The sequence below is a fragment of the Garra rufa genome, chromosome 7 (genome assembly GCF_049309525.1).
Source record: "Garra rufa chromosome 7, GarRuf1.0, whole genome shotgun sequence".
NCBI classification, from domain to species: Eukaryota; Metazoa; Chordata; class Actinopteri; order Cypriniformes; family Cyprinidae; genus Garra; species Garra rufa.
Window position 1 is genome coordinate 35653150 of NC_133367.1, and position 11620 is coordinate 35664769.

Below are 11620 nucleotides of genomic sequence, written 5' to 3' on the forward strand. Positions count from 1 at the left end.
GCGTGATTTTGTTATTATAACGCTCATATGAGTTGTGTTTGTGTGGGACAGCTATGTGTGCAGTGTAAACACCTCTCAAGTGCATCGTGAGTGTCTTCTGAGTATTGGTCTTCATCAGTGTGCATGAGCTGACTGATGGTGGCCACCACTGACTCTGCAACTGACTGTAATAAAACTAGTCAATTTTGATATAGTCACACCATCAGACAAACATACTTGTACATTCTTACCTCATTTAACATGGTGGCAGACAACAGGTTATTGACAATCGTAGCAGCTGAGGTGATGTTCTGGGACGTCAGCTGCTCGGGTTTGGACGTGAGCATCTGGACACTGGAGGCAACAAACATATTCTCTTCTAGAGTCCCCTAAATAAAACAAGCAAGGCCAAAACCATTATGCCAATCTGTTGTCTAATCAAAAGTACTTCAAAACACACACAAGACGTTCATTCAATATAAATATTGGTCACAGACACGAAGATTTAAAATTTAAAATTTCACTCACTACAAAACTCCCAGAGATCATGTTTTCAGGCCATTTCAAGTCTTATTTTGATGTAACAAGTGGTTATATCTAAATGTTTGAGTGGTTTAATTATTTTTTTTTAATTAGTCTTCCCATTAATGCCGTTATATTGTTCATTCAGACTGATTCGCGAATGCGGAACGTGCACAAACACAAGAGTTGGGATTTATCGCATAAACCAATAACATATATGTATAATAACATCAACTTTTGCCATTAAGAATGAATAACAAATGTGAATTTGTAAAAAAAAATTCAACCAGTGTCCCATATTTAATTTCAAAGATGTAAATACAGACATTGACTTTGCTTGCGAACGCCTCCAGGTTCAAGCCACAGTCTAGAAGTTTAAGTCCGCCAAATCCGTGGAAATGTTTTGAACTCAAACACTCTGCTAAGGCCATAGGATTACCAGCTACAGAAGACATAAGAGACAGACAAGACTGGTTAAACATGTAAGCTTATTAAACTAAAACCAAAAGAACTTACATCCCCAAACTCAAATAATTGCAGTTCAGCATATTATGATATGTACTTCAAACACAAACTAATTCTGACATTAAATACTGTTACATTTCTTTCTTTTATGATAATTTGTCAAGTATCAAGTATCTGTTGGCTGTTTTTATATTTATGATTGTTTCATTTGTAATGCTACATACCACTGGGTGTTCCTGGAGGGCAAAGCTGTGTTGAATAACTAATCTGACCGATCACGGCAAGTGGGAAGGTCAGACTGTTGACTGTTTCCTCTGGACAGGTATTACCTGCAACAAAACCATTTTGGAAATTGTCATATCAGCAAGTCATCCTGGACCAAATCTTAAAATGTTTTTTTCTTATTTTACAAGACAGAATTTAAGAGAACTTTTCTCCAGTGCTTACCTGTAGGTTGAGAAGTGGTTGAAAGCGGGTTAGGGCTGGTAGTTGATGTTGACAAAGTGGTGGTTGAATCACTTAATGTAGTGGTAACAGTGGTTATAGGTGTGGTGGTAGCACTGGTAGTAGTGGTAATAGGGGTGGTAGTAGCAATGGTAGTAGTGGTAATAGGGGTGGTAGTAGCAATGGTAGTAGTGGTAATAGGGGTGGTGGTAGCACTGGTAGTAGTGGTAATAGGGGTGGTAGTAGCAATGGTAGTAGTGGTAGTAGGGTTGGTAGTAGCAATGGTAGTAGTGGTAGTAGGGTTGGTAGTAGCAATGGTAGTAGTGGTAGTAGGGTTGGTAGTAGCAATGGTAGTAGTGGTAGTAGGGTTGGTAGTAGCAATGGTAGTAGGGTTGGTAGTAGCAATGGTAGTAGGGTTGGTAGTAGCAATGGTAGTAGGGTTGGTAGTAGCAATGGTAGTAGGGTTGGTAGTAGGGTTGGTAGTAGGGGTGGTCTGTAGTACCACCTCATTTGTAAATGCTGGTCAAACAGAAGGAAACAATTGCATTTAGATCAGTGCTATTTTGTTGGTACAATATGATTTCATACAGTTGAAGTCAAAAGTTTACATAAACCTTGCAGAATCTGCAAAATGTTAATTGGGATCATACAAAATGCATGTTATTTTTTATTTAGTACTGACCTGAAGATATTTCACATAAAAGACGTTCCACAAGAGAAAATAATAGTTACATTTATAAAAATGACCCCATTCAAAAGTTTACATACAATTGATTCTTAATACTGTGCTGTTACCTAGCCTGGCTAACGCCAGACCACGTTATGACTTCGTCATGATTCGTGGTCTGGGAACCACATGTTCATTTTCTCGTATTTGAGGCGTGGTTTACGAATGCCCAGAGCCGTTTATTGGGCACTACGAATGTCTATCAAATGCGCCTGTGCGTAGCTCATAGCCAATCGTTTCAATCATACCGGATGACGTATACAGAGCGATGGTTTAACGCCAAAAGTTGCTCTTTTTTCAAAATAAACTTGCGTTCTAAACTACTTAGAACACTATCTAAGGGGCCGTTCACATGTCGCGTCTTTTGCGCGCTAAAGTTCGTTATTTCAAATGTAGACGCGCGGTATGCGTGCGCATAATGGAAGCGACGCGGTTGCGACGCGCTCGCGTTTTCCATGCGCAAGCTACAGAGCGGTTTGGAAAGGAGAAAGCGACGCGCCTAGCGTTTTCCACGCGTTTTTAGGCGCGACATGTGAACGACTGCATCGAATGATAACTTGCTGCCATGCTGGATCCATAGTTATAAACAAACTGCTTCGGTGAGTCGCGACGCATAGAAGGCGTCATCGTCTTGCTGCTCCCTCCCCGTTCTGTGATTGGTTCCCTATCTGAGGTGAAAATTTGGTCCATGGTTTCCATGCTACATTCCAGCATGAATAAAATCGCGCTGCGCGGAAGGCAGCATGGGGACACCCAGGCTAGCTGTTACCTGAATGATCCACAGCTTTGTTTAAGAGTCCCTTGTTTGTCCCTTTGTTTTGAACCGTTTTTAACAATGACTGTATGATTTTGAGATCCATCTTTTCACACTGAGGACAACTGAGGGACTCATATGCAGCTAATATTGAAGGTTCAAATGCTCACTGATGCTCCAGAAGGAAAGGGAGGGGGGGTGAAAACTTTTGAACAGAATGAAGATGTGTAGCCTACATTTTTCTTATTTAGCCTAAATATTTATTTATTTATTTATTTACATTTAGTACTGCCCTTCAGAATCTACCGAAGATACTTACATGTTTCCCAGAAGACAAAATAAGTTAAATTTTTCTATGATCTTTAAATTCAAGTTTTCTGCATCGTGTTTCCTTCTGAAGCCTCAGTAAGCGTTTGAACTTTCTGTAATAGTTGCATATGAGTCCCTCAGTTGTCCTCATTGTGGAAAGATGGATCTCAAAATCATACAGTCATAGTTGGAAAAGGTTCAAATAGTGTGAAGAACATCTAAAGAACTTTATTCCATTATGAGGAATTAAAATTAAACATTCCAAAGGGAATTGTTGTACCATTTTAATAACTAAAGAACCTTTTACCACTTTAAATAATCCTTTTGCAATGACAAGATGCCATGGTTCTTCGTGGAACCAAAGTTACCAATAAAGACTTTATTTTTTAAGAGTGTAGATTCTAAAATTTTCTTTACACTATAAAATAATGGTTCTTTTAAGAGCGGTTCACTGGAAGATTCTTTAGGGAACCAAAATGGTTCTTCTACATCAGGGGTGCTCAATCCTGTTCCTGGAGATCTACTATCCTGCAAAGTTCAGCTCCAACCCTGATTAAACACACCAGAACCAGCTAATTAATCTCTTAGGTAGCACTTGATAATTACAGACAGATGTGTTGGAACAGGGTTGGAACTAAAGTCTGCAGGTAGGTAGATCTCCAGGAACAGGATTGGGTACCCCTGGTCTACATAGTGAAGTGAGTTCATTTGCAGTTTATTTATGCACCCAAAAATGCTTATTCCCTGTCCCAATGAGTATGGTATACCATATAGACAGACCACCCGATGACAGCTCTGCTCTTAGATGTAATTTGCAAGTGAAACTTCAGCACAGAATTCTGTAAATCCCTGTGACGCATGCAAATCTGTCTAAACTGGAGAAACTAAACTGACAACCAATAAAATTAAAATGCAAAGTGTAGTGAGACATATGTAGCGATATTTTATAAAATTATATATATATATATATATATATATATATATATATATATATATATATATATATATATAAAATTTGAAACCATTTTTGATAAAATTTTCATTTGATTTAAAAAAAAAGTTTTACTTAAAAACAACAGGGTGCACACAATTTAACTTTATTTTACACTGTCCTTGTTCTGCATGTTACATGTACTAACTATAGTAATAGCAATAAATTATGCATAATTACATTTAACTAAACCAAACCCTCATCCTTATCCTAACCATATAGTAAGTACAAGTATTTAGTTAATATTACTCAATACTTAAATGTATAATTATGCTGTAAAAAGGACAATGTGTAACCCACATTTTATATTTTTGTAAGGAATCTAAGTATTGAAAGTTAAATAGTAAAATAAAGAGAGATTTTTGTTGTAGTGTTAGAAATGGCTGGATATGGGGTCCCTATACAAATATATATATATATATATATATATATATATAAAGAAATCATAAAGCCTGGCCTACGTCTACTTTTTTGAAAGTTAATCTGTAATGTTACAATAGTCCCTTACCTGAAAGAAATATGAGCAGCAGCAGCATGAAGCGATCCATCATCATCCCATTAATGATCCAGATCTGGTTCTCGAAAATGTCTGGTTATGACTTATGTAGGAGGATCCCAGATGTTGAGTTTGACATTATATATTTGCATTTTTAAGGTGGACAAAAGAGCTATGGACACGGTAATGTGCAATGTTTTGCAAAAACCAAAAATGACAAGAAACATTGGGTCAGGCAGTTCATACACTGTAAAAAACTATTTGTTGAGTCAAGTTAAAATAATTTGTTACCCGACTGCCTTAAAATTTTAAGTTCAGTCAACTTGAAATGTTAAGTTGTAATAAGTTACAACTTAGATATTTGAGTTGATTCAACTCAAATTTTAAGGCAGCTGTGTAACAAATTATTTTAACTTGAATCAACAAACCGTTTTTTACAGTTTATCATTTTCCTAATAGCTGGACCTAATAAGTACACACATGCCTATCTGGACTTCAGTAACTAGTTTGAAAACAAGTGTAGGTGTAATTACGAAAATATGGGCTATTTTAAATGGATAGCCAGTCTACATCTGGGGATGATATGAGACTGAGTATTTAATTTTGGGGTGTTCTATCCTTTTAATAATAATATAAATAATGTATCTGCTGATGTTTCCTTTGTGTTTTAAGCTTTGGCAAATGTGCGTAGATGAGTAATGATATCATGTGAATGATTTGACATTTGTATACACAGTCTAAAATCTCTTTACATAAGAACAAATCATTGTAGAATATTCTGGAGAGATTCAAAGTAGGTTTAATATCATAATACGACTTTGCGTGCGTTCACTCTACCAATGTTCCATTGCCAAACAAACTGATTTCAAGGCCAAATAAACACTGTATTGTGTAAAAGATTGACGTGTGTCACACGTTTAAAGATGAATTACTTTTTTCTCAACTTCATTTTGTTATTCAAAGCGAGCCGTGTATTAGATGCAAATTGCTGTAGTTCACGCATTTCAGATACAGGCAAATTAACGGCGCATCTCGGCACTCACAACGCAAACTAATGGGCAAAAGCCTAAACCCCAAAAAGCAGAAAACTGTAATGATAAAGGAACGCTTCTGTCTTTATAGTATATAAATATTTAGTAGCCTAGATGTGCAGCTGGAACACCTGTTTACAACACGTTAACGTTCAGACAGCTGACGAGAATTTTCATGCCGGCAGGTCAGTGGGTTTTTCCTCAACATTCAGCCTTAAATACTTTACAGTTTAAAAACGAATCACCAATTTCTCAATTAATGATCGTTATAACAGGTAGATTTTATAGACACGTTGTAGTCCTATCTTAATCCATGTCAGCTACGTTTTCAAAACCATCAATTTAATGACTCGGTAGTAAATTGAGGTTCGAACGCTATTGAATCCAGATGCTACCAACATCAATTTGATGGTTTTACATTGAAAACATACTGTGTGGTTATTAGTGACAGTGCATTTGAAATTAAGACCGAGCAGAAACGTGTTGCCCAAGAACTTCTATAGGAAAGGAATAAAGCTAAACGAGGTGCAAAGGTTAAACACGTTAATCTGTGTAAGATAATAAAGCTAAGGAAACCTTGCGTCCATGACAGAGATGGAGGACATGTGCTGCTTACCTAGAAACCTCCACATCAACTCTCCCGCCTTGTTGGTTACTCATGAAGTACTGGCTAATGTAATACAGTTTTAAAATCTCAAACTTACTTTTTTATTAGTTTCTTCTCTGTATTAATTATTTTCTTGGACTGAGTACAACCTTAGTTAATAATCTGCTGAGCATTTCTATAAAACATTACCCTTGGGTTGTTTTATTCTGAGGAAGAATAAAGGGAAGGGCATTATTACAAGCTTGAAAAAAATAACCTGTAATATTCTTACTTATGTTTCTGTTTTTCATCTTTATACACTACCGGTCAAAAGTTTTTGAACAAGAAAACAGACTAATATAATTTTTTTCAAGTTTCTTTGATTAATAGAACATTTTTCTACTTTTGTAACATTTCTTTATTAAGACTTTTCATCAATTTAAAGCATCCTTGCTAAATTAAAGTATTAATTTCTATAATTCCCATAATTTTACTGTTTTTGCTGTAATTTGGATCAAATATAAGCAGGCTTGGTAAGCAGAAGAGACCACTTTTAAAAACTTTTGACTGGTAGTGGATATAATGCCAGACCAGAGTACTAATCCAGAGCAAACACAAAGTTATCATCTATAAAGACCTGTGGGATTTTAATAGCCATCTAGCAGCTCACAAACTACAAGGTTACAACTTATTTTTTCTTAATTCTTCATATACTTAAAATTTACTTTTGTTGTTTAGATTTGTTACACATTATTACAACCTCCAACAAAGCAATTGTTGAGTTCAGTCTATTTATTTAAAACTGACAAAAAAAACTCATTAAAATTTTCTGTTAATTTTATTGTAAGCTGATTAGTGGAAAAGAGCAGAATATCTTCACACAACGCCTGGTTCCTCATCATTCCCTTATTAGTAAGACTTGAGTTATCTTTTAAACAGTATGTGAAAATGTGGTGAAAACAGAGAGAGATTAGAAAGCCAATAGTTCAATCCTAAGAAGAAACGGACATCAGTGACGTCTTTATCTGGGCCGAGAGCCAGTAGATGAGAAGCTTGACACTGAACATCCTGGTTTAACACATCTGATCTCTTCTACTTAGTCAGGTAATCATAAAAACGTATGTGATCGAAGAGCCCTCAAGAAGAGTAAATAAAGACACAAATAAGCAGCTGACAAACTAGTATTCCTCAGCAGTCTCTTATTTCTTCTTTTTATCTTGTGTGTTGGTGAACCAGGTGTCCAGCAGCTTCTTGCTATAGTAGATCTGCCAGCCATGTATTTGAAGAGTAATAATCAAAACTAAGTACATAATGGAAACAGCAGAGAAGCCAAAAATGAACCTATAAGCTTTGCCGTGCCGATAAAGCTGCTGAGCCACAGGGAACATCTCCATCCCTCCATAAAGAATAGGACCAACACAGAAAAGCCCAGCGCTGATCATTGAGATGACCAGGTAGCTGATGTTGTTTTTTGGCAAAGCCATGAAGCTGAAGACCGTTGGTATGATGCTCAGAAGATACGTGTATTCCCAATTGTAAGGAGAGGCCACCACTTTATGGGATACCAAGTTCAGCTGGCTGACCACCACCTGTGCTGCAACAAGCAACCAGACCACTGCATGAGCGATGTTCAGCTTCTTGATCTCAGACTTCAGAGCCACACTGAGGGGATTAAGAAGGGTCAGTTTAAGAGGATTAGAGTTACTGCAATTTTAAAAATTTTTAGAGGGTTGTTCTACATATATACCCCCATCATGTCTTAAAGGATTAGTTCACTTCCAAAATAAAATATTTCTGATCACTTACTTACCCCCACCCCATCCAAGATGTTCATGTCTTTATTTCTTCAGTCGAAAAAGAAATTAATGTTGAGGAAAACATTCCAGGATTTTTCTCCATATAGTGGATTCAATGGGACCCAATGGGTTAAAGGTCCAAACTGCAGTTTCAATGCAGTTTTAAAGGGTTCTACATGACCCCAGCCAATGAATAAGGGTCTTACCTAGCAAAGAATATGTTATTTTCTTAAATTAAAAATTTTATACTTTTTAACCACAAATGCTCATCTTGCACTAGCTGGACCTCACGTGGCCAGTGTTTACAAAGCGAGCGTGCAAAGAAAGTCAAACGTCCTTTACAAAAAAAGGTTTTAAAAAAAACAATTAGGAGAAAATTAGATGTTTTTCCACACTATTTTACCTTTTTGAACTGAAGTACACATACGAAAAATTAAAACGTTTGACGTTTCCAACGTGATTATTTTTTTGAAAACACAATATAAAAATCTTAGATTGAAGAAAGAAAGACATGAACATCTTGGATGACATGGGGGTGAGAAAATTATCAGGACATTTTTATTTTGGAAGTGAACTAAACCTATACCCCGGTTTCACAGACAAGGTCTAAGCCTACTCCTAGACTAAAATGTAAGTCTGAGCTGTTTGAACTGAAAGAAACTTGCACTGACTGATCTAAAAATATATCGGTGCCTTTGTTTTGTCTCAAGATGCACAACAGTAATGTTATTTTTCTCAGCATGTTTATAAAAATTACTTAAATATCCTAATTGAACTATGGCCTAATCCTGGCTTAGTCTAAGCCCTGTCTGTGAAACCAGGCCTTAATGTATTGGAAATTATGTTAATGATCATACTTTAATTTATCATAATATCACAGTTATGTGATATTTTCAAAGCATTCCAATACCTGGGTTTGCACTAAAAGTGCATTAAGCTAAGTCCCAAAGTGCTAAGCACTTTCTAAAATGAAAACATTTCAATTTACTTAGAAACCTTACAGCACAACGAACAAATATTAGAATAACAGGGTTGGATGTTCTTTACGTTCGTTTTTAGTATTAATATTATTTTAAAAAATAATAATAATAAAGTACTGTACAAGAAATAAGTGCAAATACAACCTTTAAAATGTATGACTCATATTTTACATTTACATCAATTCATAACTCATACGTACCTCATCTGATAATGTGAAGCGACACGCTCACGGTGCTGAAAGTCGCTGCCGTCTGTTCCTGTAGCCCGCGGTCCTGCTCGTGATGCCATGGCAACCCACCAACGTCTAAAACCTGAGGTAAAAGTAAACTCGAAATTTACCTCACTTCTTCAGTGTAGAAGTTCACATGAGGTAAACAGGACACTCGCGCTATGGTTTAACAAGCGTATTTGATGTAAGTACACAAATTATTGCCAACGCATACTTTATAAGCCGCGAAAAAGCAGAACAGTTTAAAATTAACAGTTACGTTACAATTAGGGAAGAGTGGGGGAAAACGCCCCCCTTAAGGAAAATGTGACATTACAGTGAAACAAAACATAAATGTGACTAGAATTGCCATCCTGGTTTTGAGTGACTATGGCAGGAGTTATTCACCAAATATTAAAATTGCTCAGCCTTCATAATTAGTATTTTGACTGAACATATATTTGTACAAAGGGGGCGTTTTGCCCAGCAGTGGGGTAAAATGCCCCTTTCTTACCAACCAGTTTGCTTCATAGAGCAACAGCAAAATGAACAGACTATAGTTTTTAATCTCTAAAAGTAAAAGGCAAGTAATGTATCAACGTATATATATTAATATTTATTTGAGGAATGTCCAAAATATCCAATTTTTTTAACATTTATATTTATACATATACCTAACCCATGCAAACAAATATGTTGAGGTAATTTTTTTTATTTTGTTCAAATATTTTGTTTTATTGCATTAAGTGTAAAACAAAGGATTTGATGGGGGGGGGGGGGGGGGGCGTTTTACCCCACAAGCTATGTCATTTTTTAAAAAATGTTTAATTTTTAAAATACAATTATATTCCTTATAAATAACATATCCTCTCAAACTACAGACTTCACTATTCATCTATCATACATCACTGTGGTATCCTACTGAACATTATTCACTTAAACACTTGTTTACTAATATCTGAAAATTATAGCATGTACCATGTAATATTCTTCTTTTCAAACACTTCGCTGGTGTGACCAGTGGTGTCAGCTTCTCCAAGGAGATTTGTTTATCCCCGTTGTCAACGTAGTGCATAGCAACAGTGAAAATGTATCTTGACTTTCTCTAGTGGTTATTTTGGGAAAAACAGGTGGGGGGCGTTTTCCCCCACTCTACCCTACTCTTCGTCGTGTTGTTAAAAAAACTTGATTTCTTTTGAGGAACATAAATGGCAGAACGCTGGAGGCTGACAGGGTGAGTAAACATTCACTTTAATTGCATTTTTCCACAATGAATTAAACGGTATGTTAACGTATACGAAATAAAGAACATTATGGAACATAAAGAAACTTATGTAAATAAAAAATAGCTATTTCTACCGTGATACTGTACAATATTTGTAGCTTTTGTTCAAATAAATACATCTGAATAGCGTATAATGACAAAGTGCATGCAAGTTGACCAACGCTTCCGTAAATAAGCGACAATAACGTTAATTCATAAAAAAAATCAATTTTGTCTAATAGGTTGACTTCATCCAAACTATACCAAGCAAAACTGTAGTACCTCCTTTTCCGCAGGCGAACTAGCTTACTGTTCATCCTACTTTAGTTAAGTAAAAGCTTTTTAAAATATTAAACTTTGCTGTGGTGTTTGTTTGTTCACGACCTTGTACTGAACTGTAAAACATCTGGTTAACTATATTAATCCACCCTTAGCATGATTTAATTATTAGAGTTTACAAATATATTCGATTGACAATGCATTTTGTATTCTAATACAATGGATTTTCAAATCACAAATTATAGTCACTCAAACCAACTTTTGATGACGCTTCCTACAGGTTCACTAAGTATGATTTCTTCGAAACATCATACAAGTTCATTTACAGTCATAATCGGTATTACAAATAAGAAGACGCGCACTTATATATAAATATATCATATTCATGAAAACCCATACTTGAACATACCTTATTTCAACATGAACCAGCAAGCAACTTCACATACACAGTCGAAACGTGAGCAAAAGTAGTTCTTCTTCTACATGTGCGTTTGTCTGGACATAATGCAGTGTCGCCCTCACTGGCGAGGAGTGGGAACATTTAGTGATTAGGAAAAAAGTTTGGTTTGATTTTGGATTGATGAAACGGATACACACACTTGGTTATTAAATAATAAATTACATTGATTAAATAATTGGAAAAAACATGTTGAGTACATTGAAGCTCCTTGTTGGTCCGTTGGAGGTCTATTTGAGAGACTAGGAAGAACATTCGTTGTGTAGAATAAAAGGTTATTATTATTCCTTTGACATTGCTGAGGTTTCCTGACATTACACACTATTTAAAA

The 11620-nt window shown here is 35.9% G+C and overlaps 1 protein-coding gene across 2 annotated transcripts; it reads right to left on the reverse strand.

The window, feature by feature from the left end:
- Positions 1 to 6992: 6992 nt before the first annotated feature.
- On the reverse strand, positions 6993 to 11322 carry jagn1b (jagunal homolog 1b). Of its 2 annotated transcripts, XM_073844682.1 has the most exons (3): positions 11242 to 11322; positions 9281 to 9392; positions 6993 to 7966 (listed from the first exon to the last, which is right to left on the reverse strand). In XM_073844682.1, exons 2-3 carry the CDS (start codon positions 9367 to 9369, stop codon positions 7504 to 7506), a joined length of 552 nt encoding a protein of 183 aa, XP_073700783.1. In that variant the 5' UTR covers positions 9370 to 9392; positions 11242 to 11322; the 3' UTR covers positions 6993 to 7503. The 2 variants fall into 2 exon arrangements, with proteins under 2 accessions (XP_073700783.1, XP_073700784.1); XM_073844683.1 differs by lacking the exon at positions 11242 to 11322 and having other exon boundaries at positions 9281 to 9419.
- Positions 11323 to 11620: the final 298 nt, after the last annotated feature.